This window comes from Vicugna pacos, chromosome 5, assembly GCF_048564905.1.
Source record: "Vicugna pacos chromosome 5, VicPac4, whole genome shotgun sequence".
In the NCBI taxonomy this organism is placed as follows: domain Eukaryota; kingdom Metazoa; phylum Chordata; class Mammalia; order Artiodactyla; family Camelidae; genus Vicugna; species Vicugna pacos.
Window position 1 is genome coordinate 69,817,620 of NC_132991.1, and position 16,141 is coordinate 69,833,760.

At 37.2% G+C, this 16,141-nt stretch overlaps 2 protein-coding genes across 6 annotated transcripts in view; both read left to right on the forward strand.

Moving 5' to 3' along the window:
* Positions 1-7,915, forward strand: part of HYCC2 (hyccin PI4KA lipid kinase complex subunit 2) — a 63,473-nt gene extending 55,558 nt beyond the window's left edge. For all 5 annotated transcript variants that reach the window (XM_015240009.3, XM_015240008.3, XM_015240011.3 and 2 more), the window contains one exon: positions 175-7,915. In XM_015240009.3, coding sequence (XP_015095495.1) covers positions 175-776 — 602 coding nt within the window. In that variant the 3' untranslated portion in view covers positions 777-7,915. The remainder of the gene's footprint in view (positions 1-174) is intronic.
* A 7,156-nt stretch (positions 7,916-15,071) lies between these two features.
* The window catches only part of ORC2 (origin recognition complex subunit 2), a 37,187-nt gene continuing 36,117 nt past the window's right edge, over positions 15,072-16,141 (forward strand). Inside the window, exon 1 of the mRNA XM_006205176.4 lies at positions 15,072-15,320. The gene's annotated coding sequence lies outside the window, so the exon portion shown is untranslated. The remainder of the gene's footprint in view (positions 15,321-16,141) is intronic.

The window sequence follows — 16,141 nt, forward strand, 5'->3', positions numbered from 1 at the left end:
TTCTGTGTAGATTAAGGTTTCTTCCCCTAAATTACTTAGGGGAAATGTTGATAACAAGGGCCATGGCTGGCCTATAGCAGATATTGCCTAGGAGCTCAGGTCAGTTGAGTTGTTACTCACAGCTGCTGCTTGTTTAACTTAGCTATTGCTGAGTCTGTCCGATTTGTTTTTTAGGTGCTGAGGGTGTAAATGGAGGAGAGGAGTCGGTAAACCTGAATGATGCAGATGAAGGATTTTCATCAGGGGCTTCCCTCAGCAGCCAGCCAATTGGGACCAAACCAGCCTCCTCTTCTCAGAGGGGAAGCTTAAGGAAAGTAGCAGCTGGGCGTTCAGCCAAGGATAAAGAAACAACTGCTGCCATCAAATCCAGTGAGAGCCCTCGAGATTCAGTAGTTCGCAGGCAGTATGTGCAGCAACCAGTGGATCTTAGTGTAGATTCAATTGAGCTGACACCGATGAAGAAACACCTGAGCCTGCCTGCTGGCCAGGTGGTGCCAAAAACTAATAGTTTAAGTCTAATCCGGACAGCCAGTGCTTCCTCAAGTAAATCATTTGACTATGTAAATGGCAGTCAAGCAAGTACCAGCATTGGGGTTGGCACTGAGGGAGTTACTAATTTAGCAGCTAACAATTCTAATCGATATTCAACTATCAGTCTACAGGAAGACCGGCTAGGTCAAGCTGGAGAAGGTAAAGAGCTCCTCAGCCCAGGAGCTCCCTTAACCAAGCAGTCTCGATCCCCAAGTTTCAATATGCAGCTAATATCCCAGGTGTAGTCTTGACATCCTCTCTCCTCTTTCTGCTTACCTTTTAAACTGAACATTTCCTTGTGCAAAAAGACACTTCATCCCACATTGTGAAAATATTGGTCATCGTAAACAGATTTGATTTAGTTTAGGTACCTTCATACTGTATTTTGTATGAAAACAGCAATAAGGTTTTCTTTTCCCTCCTTCCTATATCTTCTCTTCCTCTGTTCCTTGTAAACGTGTTTGTGAAGCAGTATAAAATGTTTGCATTTTCCACGCCTTCCTTTCTCCTTGGGTGAAGTGCAATCCATCGTAGGCTGATCGGTCCCATTTCATCACTGTGAGACTGAGGATACGTTAGAGGAAATGGTGTATATGATCCCTATGAATGATTCTTTGGCTTTTGTTTAAAAAAACAAAACAAAACGGGTTTGTTCTCTTAATCTATAGAACTATGAAGATTACTGGATCATATTTTTTCTCAACCAGGAGTGCCTCAGAGATTCTGCTACGACTTTGGACTCCTCTGAGTCTGTGCAATCATTCTCTTGAGAAGCATGGGGAAAGGTGGTAGACTGCTGCACTTTTTCATTAAAACAAGGGTGGCTCTTTTTCCCCCATCTCCTTTATCTCGAGGACACAATTGTTCAATTACCAAGGCATTTAAATCAAGTCGAAGCCACCTCTGATTGTGTAATTGATAATGCACTTTCTCAATGGCTCTGCAGTCATTATTACCATGTCTTCTCTCCTCCCCAGAAATATAAGGTCATTTCTGTCCTTCAAGTTTGAACAGCCAATAAATCAGAGAATCCAAGGGGCATGTTCTATTTCCCAGGAATGATTGACACTTTGGTGCTGGGGTTTTATGGGGGGAGGGGCAGTTTTTGTTTAGCTTGTATGGGATTGTGTGTGTGAGGGGAAGTTTTGATTGTTTTTTTTTTTTTTTCTTTTCCTCTGTGAGCTGATGATGACTGAAGTAGAACAAGTACGTCTTCAGGTAAAGAGAGGGATTTCTCAACCCACTTTCTATGATGTCAGACTATTGGAGAAACCCTTTCAGCTGCTTTCTAGATGTACCTAAATTCAGTCAGTTTTTTTGGATTAAGAAACCTGAAGTCCTGATAGATCATATACTCCAAGGAAATACATCAGGGACAGATAATTGGCTGAAAACACTGACGCTTCAATGTGACACATTTTTATAGAACATTTCTACCAGGGGGTACTGACTTGATTTCTCCTACAAGGACCACACTGCCTTTGTGTTTAATGTAATGCAATTCGTGTACCTTCTAATCATATATCTGCAAAAGTTTCTCATTTTTATAAAACTTTGAAATCATGCCAGTAAGCTAGATGTTGAATGTATGTAAGTAGCATTTTGGTAACTGTGCTAAGAGGCTGCAAAAATGCATTATTGATTTAAAAAAAGTTATTATTTTTCAATTCTGATTTGGTTGGATAAGATTTCATTATGACCTCTTCAGGGTCTCAGGCTCTAATGCTTGACTGAAATAGAAGAGAATATATTGGTTTTTGAAAATCTGTGTATTGTGACTTGAACTGCTATACATTCTTCCACACAGTACATCAGAGCTATTAGTGCTTTGTGCATTTAGACATTTTAATTTTATTGTGAAAGAAAAATATACTGAATTTATAGAAAGCAGGTATTCTCCTAATTAACAAAGTTGAAAATTTTATCTCTACTAGTTAAAATTACAATAGATTTTGATAAATAAAATAACCAGAAATATGCCTCTTGTTTTTTTCATACCTAAAAATCTCCTCCCTCCTTTTTATTGTAAGAGGTTTTTTGGTTTGGGTTTTTTTTTTTTTTAAGGGATTTTCTGTTAGGATCTTTATAAGAATACTGAAATGCTTGTTTGAATTTGGTAGTATGTAACATTTTTCAGCTCATATAAAAATGGAACTAGAACCTGAACTGTTATCTGCAACATTGCCAAAGTCTGGGGTAGAGCTAAAAGTTGATAGAGATTTATTGATCTGTGTGTATATTTGTGTGTGTGTGTGTGTGTGTGTGTGTGTGTGTATGGTGTGTATATGTATAGATCACAAAGACATATTGTAGATATCCCTCCTGTTAATTTAACTAAGGGATGTCAGAAAAATGAAAGCAGCCAAATAAATGAAGTGTAAAATATTAAGGAAAGCAAGGGTTTAGGAATGAAAAGAAAAGAGCATTGTACTTACCAGGGGGTGAGATCTTGGCTATCGCTGGAGGGCAGTCACTTTATGGCAGAAATGCCTGGTTGATTTAGGAGGCTGAAGGATTGTTTTTAATTCAACAAGTTGTACATTTATTGGCATCTAAATCTGGCATGATTTTAGTTAAAGCACAAAAAATACCAAATAATACCAAATTATAGCAAAAGCTGTAATAAATATAAGATCTCCCTCTGCTTTGTTAGAAATCTTATGTTATACCTGAAAAGTTGATTTTGAAAAACTTTCAGCTTAGAGAATTTGATTTCTCTTTATGTGTGTTCACATAGATTTTGTGTCTATACATACCCATTAATGTTTTATGACCTTAAAATATTTTTGATCCAATGAAGAAATATTTCATTTATTTCAAACTTTGCATCTGGGGTCTTAGAACATATTTCCTGTGCAAGACATAGTTAAAATGGAATGAGTTAGTCATAAACGATGGTCATATTTTCTAAGAGAGTTTTGATACTCATTTGCATTATTTATTTAATATAGAATAGTTTTCAGATATACAACAACTGTTACAAATATATGCCAGCAATATTCATGCTTTATTTAACCTTTAACAACCTTTTATTTTCACACTTCCTAACTTCCGTTTTAAAAAGTTCCTCCATCTATGAACAAGCTAGTTAGGGAGAAAATCCTTGTTTTCTGTAATGAAACAATTTGATGATGCCATCTATGCCAGGTTGGATTATATAAAGAAATATCTGAAGGTTTGGGAACTATTCTCTATGACATTACATTGAAATAATGTTACTAGAACATGTTCTAGTACAAACGAAATGTAGAGTGAAAGATAACTTAGAATTAAGATTTTCAAATATAAAAATATTTTGAGAAGCTGAGTCGGGGGTGTTGGTTGTAATTTAAAATCCTGACCCCTACCACTACTGTAACCCTCCCAATTACTCTCCTGTGCCTATTTATAACAGAGTTGGAATTTTTGTACTAAAGAGACGGTAGAGATAATCTAGCCAGTGTCTTAACAGCCATCCTTCCATATCCATCCTCAGGAAACTGAGGCTCAAAAAAGTTGTGATGTGATCAAAGTCACATATCCTAGAAGCCGAGCCAGAATCAAACTCGTGTCCCCCATCAAATGCATATTAACATCCCACTGCCTCCCTTTACTCATCCTGTGGTAAATGTGGTATGTAACACTCTTCCCTTCTGCAGTTTCTTTATAGTTCTGGTCTAGTAGTTGGTGAACACAGCACATTAAGAAAAGTATTAAATCCAGAAAAATTGTAGAATAATAGACACAGATGGGGAAGTGTTGGAAATGTAGGTATCTATACCACAGATGTAAGGAGAGAGACATTTTTCTTACTCTAATTTATGCCTTACTATTTTCTGCCACATAACAGTTGTATGCTGCCATTTTATAGTTGATTATATTTCTGGGGAATTATTTAAGTGCAAAAATAAAACCCAGTGAAATGGCTTTGATCAGTGTTCCTAGCTACCTTAAAGTAATTTTTGAATCGGCCAGCTTTCACAGTCACCTAAGTGGCAAGCTAAGTGTATTGCACAACGGAGTATTGCAAAGTAAAGATTAAATAAATTTGATTTCCTAGTTTCTAATGTAAAGAGATTGAACCTTACTTAAAGCAGATAGATAAAAGCAATATTTCCTTATGTGACTGAAAAAGATATATAGTGTGAAGCTTATGATTCCTTAATGGAATGGTGACCATGTCATTTAAAGTGTATATACAGTAAAAAATGTCTTAAATGCAGTAGTCTCAGCTATATAAGCTCAATATTTCCAACCTGTATTCTCAAATCCCACTTAGTGGCTTTAAATTAATTATAATTATTTATTAGACATTGGAATACTGAGAATAACTTCTTTCAGATTGTTTTGTTTGCACTATTTTGTGAGTATTTTAATGAAATGGGGTGTTTTTTCTGCCTCACTTTGTGAGGTTAGTATGGGTCCATTTTTGAGTACTTTGGATGTTGACAATCAGTTGTCTCATTTAATCCTCTGCATGTTCATTTGTAAATAAAAATATTAGTATCTTTAGTGGGTAGTACACTATTTATATAAACACTGGCAAGGAGGATCTCTCCATTTCTGATCTTGGATTACAAAGTAAATTTTGTTCTGTGTGTGTTTTTGTTTTTGTTTTTTTTGAATCAGCATTTCAGTTACGTAATTGCTTTTCAATTTAAAAATGTTTAATAGGTCATGCCAATGGTCAGAAAATCTATAAGAATTTTAGAACAACTTTTCTATACTATGGCTATGTTAAATAGTCTGAACATGAGACTTTTTATCTTTCAAGTTGAATGATTATTGTCATGTTTCAAACCACTGAGTCGGTTGAGACACTTATTTGTAATACTTTAATTTTTTTTAAAGTGCTTTTTAGAAACACATTGTTTGAAAACCATCTAGAAATTATTGATAGCTTAAACTCTAAATATTAGAATATTTGCCAGATTAAAAGAAGATGGAATGCAGTGGAAAGTTGTTAACAGTGCTAATAAAATCATAACAAGTCACCAGATTGGTACAATTATCCATTGCCAAGGTGGTCGTGTTGATAATGTAAGACATAAATTTTAGTATTACTTGTGTTATGTACCTAATGGGTATATCATATTGACACTGAACATACCTAGGAAATACTATTCATAGAGTCAACCAATGTGCACTTAAACTATACAAGATTTTTGGCAGTGCCAGAAATTTGTGTGATGATCCCAACCTGTTAGAATTAAAGGAGTCATCATCACCTAGCCTTCCCCTGCCTATGTAGGCAAATTCCTTCTGAACCTGACCACACAACCACCAAATTTTTATTAATTTCAATCTCTTCAGTGTTTTTGTAGTGTTATCCATTAGTCACATGAGAAAAATACAAGAGCAAACAGTTCAGGAAAGAAGTTAGCAGAACGCTCAGAATGATGTTAAATAACTGGCAGCATGGTAGAGACATGTAAGTTCTGTGTTTTGTTTCTGGATTTTAAGAGAACATTTACAAATCAAGGCACATTCAGATGTCTGCCATCATGCTATGTTTAATATAGATTTTATCCCCAAAATTAGAATTAGATGTAGCTTAAGGGATGAGTCTTTTTTGCATAATTGTATATCCAGAGGTAGGTTTAGTGATGAAAGTTTTTTATTTTCAAAGAAAATGAACATAATTGGACAGTCCATCCCCAGCTGCAAAATCGGTATCAATCTGGTTTGCTGTATTTGAGTGTCAACAACACAGTGTTAATTATATCAGAGGAAGGTAGTTCTTTAACATCTTCATCGATTACGAAGTTTACCAAAGAAAATATATCAACCAAATATGAATTTTGAAGTACCTATCTGTCAAGGGATGAGACCCCTTTAACATAAAGTATTGCTTTCTAGCCCTGGGGGAAATAAATATTAAAAGATTCTTTTGTCTGAAGCAGATACATAGTACCTACAAGATTCCATTAAAGATTTTCTTCTGTCAGTAAAATGTCAACATTTATACTTCCGGCAAAAGTACCAATTAAAGGTCAAGTCCAAATATTATTTCTATAGTGCATTTTCATGTCTCCTTAATTCAAATTAAGGATTCTACTTACCAGTATTGCATAAAAGAGTGGGGGAATCTCTTAAATTGGTATACTGTATGGTATTGTAACTTTTTAAAAATAAAGTTGAGGGGTAAATTATGGAAATGTATCTTTTTAAATAGGCAATGTCAGTTGTTTCTAGTAAGTACATATTGGCTAAAACTATGTTTACATAATTTTATGTACGTGGTCACTGGGTGTTTTTTTTCTTTGCAGAAAAACATGATTGGGTTAAGAAAAGTTAAAATTCTTATTTTTTAAAGGTACAGACCAATAAGAACTAAAGGGTTTATTTAACCTATTAAATAATGGTTTTGGCAGGGGAAATGTGAAATATAATTGTATACTAACTGATGCTCCAAACAGGTTTTGTGTATTATTTTTTTCATATCAGGTGGCAGTTAAAAACTAATGAGTGTATTGATCAGCTGTCTTAGAAAGAGAAGATTGGCTTTCTAACAATTATTAATGTAGGTTTTTTTTTTAAGTTTTACCATCCGAACTCAGTTGAGAGATATATTCAATATTCCAGGTGTTGTTTTAAAATATTTGTAATAAGTTCATGAACCACAGTGAATTGTTTTGATTTTTATTTTTAAAATTGTGCTGCCTTTACATTCAGTTTAACTGGTTAAGTGAAACAGTTTTTATGGTGCAGAGATTGTTTTCCCACTTTGTCATAATAATTTGGCTGTCCTGAGTTACAATTTCTGAAGAGCTTTTACTACTGTAACATTATATAGTCTGATCTCTTTCACAATGGACAAACAAGAAATACCCACTTCCACATGTGTGCTTCATAAAAGGATATGGAAATATATAGGTGAGATCTTTTTTTTTTTTCTTAAAGCTAGCATCAACCTAGAGTCTATAGTTTGATGTAAACTTCCCAAGTATTCAGAGAATACTGCTGGTTAAAATTTAAATAGGATAGGCATGAAGAAAATATGATCTCTATTGACTGATATCCTTTCAATCTAGGACTAGTGAAAACATTCTTTTTTTCTCAGAGCTGAAGAAAAAAATGCACATTTAAGATCATATTTATTGGTGCATGTAAGCCATTATCGTAACTGTCTTACTGAACTGGTTAATGCTGTTGATTGTTGAAATGTGAAATGTAGTCACTGTTGACCTTGTAAATATCTGCCAGAGATGAAAAAATATTTTAAGTTATTGTAAATAAAGATGTATAAAATTCACTATCAGTCTGCAATGCAGAAACATATCTAAGATGTTAAATATTGTGTTTCTTGAGAGATGTGTAATTTTTCCCTAGTTGTATCTAGTTACATTAAGATTGTAAATTTTCTTTTGTACAGTATAAAAATACAGCTTTATTTGGCTTTTGACTGGATTTCCCTGAGTTAATTTTGTATCTTACCTAAATTTCATACCATAAAATGGTCCTTCACTGCATTTTTTCAAAGTATGCCATTTTATTTATGTATGTCTGAACTCTTATTTAAATTTATATAACACCCTATTAAGGCAATTTATAAAATGAATTAAGGCAATATATAAAATTACATATAGCACCACAAAATAAGGAATAATGTGTAGGCAGCAGTAAAATTAATACATAAAATGTGTTCCATACATTTATGTTATTGTTGAGATAGAAATTTATCACTGAACTTTAAAGCAGCCAAATGCAAAGAGAGACATAGATTAATTATGTGATGTTTAGATATCCTTAAGATAAAACAGATCAGTTTCTCAAGCGAAGCACAACTGTTTCTATTACTGAGATGTTAGAATTGATTTTCTTTCCTGGGTCCTTGTAAGAGGAGCCATCATTATTACATTTCCATTTACACTCTTCAGCAATGTATCAAAGTGCCTGTTTCCTCACACTCTTACCAGCAGTTAGTCTCTAATCATTAAACTTTTTCATCTTTCCTACATTGTCTTTTCTAAAGATATACTTTAACCTTCTCTTGGATCATGGGTTTAATGAAGGGCTGAGCCCCAGGCCCTTTTCCTTTCCCTTTACATGCACTTCCTAGAAAAATCTCTTTTGTGGCTTTTTTCTTGTGGCTTTTATTCCTCACTTAGAACCAAAGCTTTGTTCTCCCTTTTATATCTTGTTACACCTTAATCCAAAATTGCTGATACAGATTAGCAGTTCCAGAAGAGTGGCTTCAGGCAACTCACCAAGCCTGGTTTTTGTTGTTGTTGTTTTTTGTTTTTCCTTCTTGATTCTAGATCTGTATTAGTTAGGAAGAACGAGCTTTACCAGTTGACAATTTCAACATTTTCCTTTTACTGAAAATGTAGTACTTGCTCATTTTGAAAACCTTAAAAATACAGAGAAAGTACAAAGGGGAAAGTCACTTTAAGTTACCATAATAAAATAGTGAATATTAATAAGACAGTGGAGGCACTATCCCTCCCCACACATACAACTCTGGTTCAGGTCACAGTATTTTACGGTCCAATGATGAATTAAACAATAACAACTAACATTTATTCAGTGTTAGGATGTGCCAGGCACCATTCTAAACACTTTAAAGAAAATGCTGCAATTGAATACTCGGTTAATACAAGTGTCTGATAAGTACTATTATTCTTCCTTTATAAGAAAAGCAAAGTCCATCTGTCCAGGGTCAGAGAGCTGGGGTTGAACCCAGACACTCAGGCTCATGGACTTAACCATGATAAGAACTGCTTCATACAATGCTGATTGTTCTCAGTGATTAGTATACTTGCACTATCCCCACAAGGCCAAGGCCCCTGTAGGGGATGGGAGGGAAGGGGAGATTGGATCTCGGTAGAGCTAGATTTAATAGGCAAGCTAAATCCATGGAAGAATCAAGCTGTAATACCCTAGGTGTCCATAGTTGCAAATTAACTTCTCTCCTACGTGTATACAATGGTTCTATCCTTAATTATGTGCCATTCTCTGGAGAAATAAGAAAAGCCTTTCTTTGGTTCATATGAGAGGGAACCTCAGTTGAGAAAAGCTGGTTTAAACTACAATAAAGTAGAGGAGGCTCCCAAAATATAAAACTTAAAAATATTTTAGTTCCTTCCTCCCAACCACCCTGGAAAAAAGCAGCCAGATGGCTGGGGAAGATCTGTACTTTGTTGGACTTGCAATTATTTTATGATTTAATGTTATTTTAAACTATATGAGAGAGGGTAGAAATAAAATCTTTTGTGTTTAGTGCCCTGAAGATCTAAATCTGGCTCTGGGTCATAATCCAAATAGGATGGATATAATCTGTGGTAAAGGCCCTAGTTTTGTTCGATTGTACGTCAGCAAGGGGTGGTGCTGAATTCTAAATTTCACTTGACGGGCCCGTCACTTTTGACACTTTATCTTAGGGAACAATGTTTAATACACATTAGGAATGAAAACATTTTTATGGCCAGGTCATGTTGGCCAGTACAAACTTAAATTCTGAATCATTGTATAATTTAAAAAACAGTATTACATTCAAAAAATTTTTTTTTATTCTCTCCAATATTCAGTAGAGAATTCCCCAAACATGCGATATCCCCATTTCTTCAGAGTAAAATAACCACAGAATTTTAAGAACTCTATAGACATTTATTATTAACTGTTATAAGTAATGGCTTTACGCACACTGTAAAACTTTCCGAATTGAAGAGTATATTCTACAGCTAGTTCCCCAGAGTTTGAATTACTATATGTACATTTTTTAGGGCTTACTCTGCCAAATCTTTCACTGCTAATTTGTGTGTGATTTATGACAGCATCATCATCCCTGGTACAAGAAAATCCTGGAGATAAAAAAAGTTCTGACTACCAAATTCTCTTTTATTCCTAGATCCTCAGAGAGAAGTAATCACTTTCTTTCCTCAGCATGATTGAAATTAAACTGATATCTTTAAAAATCTCTGGGTAGAAATTATTTGCGGAGGCATCTGCTACTGACATTCTAGACCTATCCTAGCCTTATCAAGTTATGTTTAATGTTATGTTTAATGAGTAGCATCTAGGTCATTTCATATATGACAAAAATTTTATTGCCAGTTTTCATTCTCTTTAGCTCCGTGGTTCTCAACCCTAGCTGCACGTTTAAAATCATCTGGGAATTTTTTTTTTTAATTCTGATGAATAGGCCACACTCAGATTCTCTGGGATTTGGGATCTGGCATCAATAGTTTTAAAAGCTCCCCATGTAATTCTTATGTGCAATTATTATTGAAAACTCTCTTTAATCCTGTAACAATCCTTGGCATTAATACCTAAACTTTCCTTCTTCCATCCAGAACCACTGACTCAAGAATGTTTTCCTAGAGAAACAGATAAAACAGTAACTGATGATGTAAGATAGTAATCCATTCCATAAATATAAAAAAAAAGAATAGATTCATCCATATCAGTGCTGCAATTTGCCTTCTCCATTCCCTTACTCAGACCATTGAACATCAATACAACTTCTTTGGGCCAAATTTAAGCCCCCAGTACTTTGAGGTCCTTGTCCTTCTTGTCCTGCCCTCTTTCTAGTCCCATCAGTTTCTGTTCCAAAACTCTATCACTTTAAGTATCACTTTCTCAGCAGCCTCAACTCTTGCTTCTTCCATAAAATGGAGACGATCAAGCTAGAACATTCTTAATTTCCTCTTCTCCCCTACCACTTCAAAGAACAGCTATGTCTAGAACTACCCTCATGTCCTTGCTGTCTGCCTCAGAAGATGAGGTATCTCAATTTCTTACTGTACTCAACATCTCTGGGAAATTCTTAATCTTCCACCTTTGGCTTTAATCTCTATGATGATGACCTGTAGATCTCCATCTCTAGGCCTTGACCTCGTAAATGAATTTCAAACTCATATCCAGCTGTTTGCAGGATGTTTGAATGTCCTCCATGCACTTCAAAATCAAGATGCCCCAAGATAAACTCAATTCTTCTACTCCTTCCCTCTATTTGTAATCTCTCATTCACAGCACAATCAGGAATTGATATCCAGGCAACCAAACCAGAAGCCTGGGAATTATTCCTTCCCTCTCCCTTACATCTATAACCGGTCTCCAAATCTTGTGGACTTTATCTTTCTGCCCGCCTCCAGCAAATCCATCATTTTCTCTCAACTTTTACTACTACAGCTCAAACTCATGTCTTCATACCTAGACTGCTTTGATAGTCTCCTAACTAGACCCCTAGCTCCTCTCAAATTTATCTTCCTTTAGTGATTGATATAAAACACCAATCAGTCCCCAGGTTACAATTATTCAATGGTTCCATCACAGAGCATAAATTCTATGTTACTTGGCCTGGGATTTACTTCTCCCATCCCATTTCCTATCATTCTTACTTACACGTAAAGTTTTAAGTAACACCAAACTGCTTTGTAATACCACATCCAGTTTGTATTACCATACTTTCTTCCTGAAATTCTTCTCCACCTTCATTCTCTACCATTGGACGTTGGCTTGGCCTTTCCTCTGCTACCTGGCCCCCTTACTCATTTACCCGTCGGCCTAAGCTAAATGGTATTTGTCCTAGTAGTTCTCGGTAAATTTTACCTTTGCACTTAACACCTTAGTATTGAAATCATGTGATTGTTTCCTAGATACTTAGTTCTTTAAGGGTAAGGAGGATACCTGGGCACTATGTCTCTGGTACAGGTAGGCGCTCAGAGTTCACTGAATAAACTGAACTGTTCAAAGAAAAGTACCTAGAGAGAAAACGGATCTTTTCAAACAGCAAAAGTATCAATATAAAGCTTTTCATGAAACTGGCAATAAAAATAAAAGTTAACTGAGTTTCCCAAATTTAGGAACAAATGCAAATATCTTTTAACTTGTCCACAAGACATTCTGATTTGTTGTGCTGACAAATGAGATCATTGGTGAAGAAAAATGTGCAGCTCATATCTTGATACTGCAGTCTGCTGTTTAAAAATTAAAACTTTAATAATTTTTTTCTTTAAAAATCTAAATTTGATGACCCATATTCCTTTTTATGTTCCTTCTTTTACAGATATAAAATCTTGGTCTCTGAGGTATTTTTAATTACAGTTCTGAGTAAATTTTCTTCTGGATTCTACATTGTCTGTTTGCTCTTGTTCTATTTGTTTTGTCTCTTTCACAGTTTAGGCTTTGTTATGAGTTTGGTGCAGCCAAAACTGATTGGAAACTCTGCTTGCAGGGCAAGGCTTATCCGCTAGTAGGTTTCAGTGTGGATCAACAGATGAACTGGCTTTTTCAGTTGGGGCCTCCTCATCTTCTGATTAGTCAGTCCGAAGAGGAGGTATTTAAATTTAAAGGCCAAGGGATATACGACTAGTTGCCAGTGTTCTGGGAGCCAAACAAGAGAAGATTCCTTGTTTTCCACATAATCTGTCCAGTTTCATCCCCCAGTTTCAGTATGACTTCTGATTCTTACTCTGTTGAGTCTGGACTCTCTGGTTCACCTTGTAAACTGCTCTTCCACCAAGTGGGACAAGAGATCTAGGATCTAATTGTTCCTTGTTTCAGACTTTGACCAGTCCTCCAGTTCTCAGTCCCATCCTGCTCTTCTGACCTAAGAGGTTCCTGTAGACTATCCTGAGACTAACCTGAGTTCTGTGACTGGAATAGGCTTCTTCTTAGAATCCCTTTGCTAGCCTCAGTTTCATCTTACTCTGTTTGCCTGATCACCACACATGTTTCAAAATTTTATTAACCCATCTCACCTCCTCTCCTGTTCTTTTGTGTGTATGTTTATACTAAAAAAAATTTTTTGACTCTTTAGTGGCATTTCAAGACAGTGTTCAATTCACCATGTTTGAGAGATTATATTAGAGACATTTAAAGCCAGGCCCTTAATTTCAAACTATAACCCAATTAAGCTGCTGGCATCTCTGCCCCCTTAAGATGTACATAAAATCAACCTGGTCCTCTCTTTCCCTATGGAAAAGTCTAATGTTCTACCCAAAATGTCTGTGAATCCATGGGGGAGTTGCCATTTTATAGTCACCTCTGTCTTCAACTTTCTGCCACCCATGAATTGTGGTTCTCCATTCTGAATGGTACAGCTCTTTGTTTTTTATCTATCCTAGTATCAATCTGAAAGGAAGACTCAGCTCCTTCTCTCCATTTCCCACACATACACCCTAAAAACAAACCACCACTCACACCAAGTCCTCTAAGTCTGTAGAAGACTTTAAGATTTGCAGGGGAGATGGAAGAGAGTCTACACCACAGAAACATAAAGAACATATTAGTTGAATAGTCAATATTCCTAGATCTTCAATTTTTTAAGAATTGTTCAAGTACTTCATTGTTAACTGTTGGCTGTGTTCTCTTTCCTCTTCTCTCAACTCACCCCCCCCTCCCAAATTATTTATTTCTAAAGTAGAGACATTTACCTTTCTCTTTTGTTTTCTTAAATCCTGCTAATCAAAATGAAATATTGAGATATCCAGGCTACTATCATTTCTATTTCTCAAATGGATTTCCTTAACAGCTTCCAAAATGGTATGATTTCATCTCTTCCTTCCTTACCTCTTTTATCCAGACTGATATTTCTTTTTTTTTTAACATTTTTATTGATTCATAATCATTTTACAGTGTTGTGTCAAATTCCAGTGTTCAGTACAATTTTTCAGTCATACATGGACATATACACACTCCAGACTGATCTTTCAATACCATTATGACTAGTGCCAGAAGGGCCAAACTAGCCCTTCTTAAGAACAGATCAAACTTTGGCACTTGCCTCTTGTCCCTTTATGCATCTGCTATATTGATTTGGGCTTTCCACCTGGAAAATTTTACCCCTCCTCTTTGCCTGGCTTAAATCTACTCAGTCTTCAAGTTTTAGTATAAATATCTCTTCCTCCAAGGAAATTGTTCCTGAATCCTTCTGTCCTTGAATTAGATACTCCTGCCACATGGCTCAATAAACACTGGACTTCCCAAATCGTAGCATTTTCTCAATATTGTCTGTTCAGTATCTTTCCCTATAGAACCTACTCTGAGGGCAGAGATAGTGTTTAGCTCACTCAATAGAGTAACGTTATCACATGGGTGGGAAATACTGTTACCCCAGCAAGTTCATTTCTTTTCTTCTATTTTACCCGTTTCTTCATCCTATTAGCAGCCTGATCCCACTTCCATATTCAGTGCCCAGGCCCTAATTTCAGTATTTCTCCTCTTCTTGAGATGCTACCTTTCACACCAAATGAGGAAAAGTTTAAAAGTAAATAAATAAATAAACGCAAATTCATCCCCACTATCTTTTTCCCTCAAAAGAAGACATCCAAAGAAACCAGTGAGCACTTTTAAGATTGCCTAAACACAGGGAGACGGCTCAGTCCGCTACAACTCCTCAAGTTTCCTCAGGTGTAACCAGCACTTCCTTCTCCCTTCCCCGGAAACGGAAAGAGAAAAGGCAAGGCCCCAGAACCCAGCGCTTAGGGATTCGTTTTCCTCGGGTTTTGGTGGGCGGAGCCAATAGGCTGGCGCCCACTGGTCCGCAGAACCGTCGCTTTCGGCCGACTCCACTTCCTATTGGCTCCCCGGGGCTCCGCCCCCCGAGCAGGGCGGGAGATTCGGTGTGCCGCAGGCGGGCCTCCCATCCCCCCGCCGGCCTCCGGGGCTCCCCTGCTCGACCCTGCGACCCTGGTCCCGCACTGTCTCCCAGAATCTGGCTTTCCCTGCTGGGGCGAAGCCGCCTTCCCAGCGCCGACCATTCAGCGGAGTGGAGTCCAGTAGGCGCGCCTGGCGGAGACCTGGCGGTGCGTGGTGGGGCGGCGGGGCAGCCTGCCGCCCTCTCCTGCTTAGCTGGGGCTTGTGAGGTGAGTCTAGGGGAACCCAGTTCCCGGCCTTCGCCTCGGCACTAGGGGCAGGGACGCCGCACCTCCATCTCTGCCCTCCCCAGGCTGTCCCCAGCCCGGCCGGCCTGAGGACCCCCAGCTGGCGGAGCGCAGCCAACTAGTCGGTTGCGCGAGGCCCAGACCGAAGTCTGTAAATATTTGTTGGGGTGACAGGCTCCCTCTTGAAAGACCGTTCGTCTGTCCAGCAGTGATGGGTCTTCTGTGCAAGGGATGTCTGTTACCAGCATACATGTTTCCTGGCGTAAGAAGCCTTGTGCTTGTAGGGAGAGATCTGTAAAAATCCATAACGAAAGTAGTAAAGTATCCCGGGGAGGAGCAGGTACAGTGAGGGCCAAGGAGGAAGAGATCTTGTCCCAGAACTGGCTGCCACTGGAGCGAGAACCTTTTAATGTCATCCCAGCCTGGAAGTACCAAATGAATCCTCCTAACTGAACAGTCACCTTGGGACAGTGCTTGATGGTAAAATATTGATAAACGAGGCTCGTTTGACAGAGCTTTTTAAGTTAAAAGGATGTTGATGCATTACTTTTCGTTTTACAAGCGAAATCCTGATAGAACCATTACACTTCTCCCTAATTAAATTGCAATCTGAAGAAAAATAGCACGGCCCCACACCTTTGTGTAGTGACACTGCACGTGAAATGAACATCATTTATTCAACATTTGTTTAGCACTTTTGCTGTTAGTTGTGTCAAGGAAAATTAATCAGTAGTCGATCAGTTGAAAGAAATGGAAAATTTTGAGCCAAACAGGATTACCACCTGGGAACAGCCTCTTAGAAA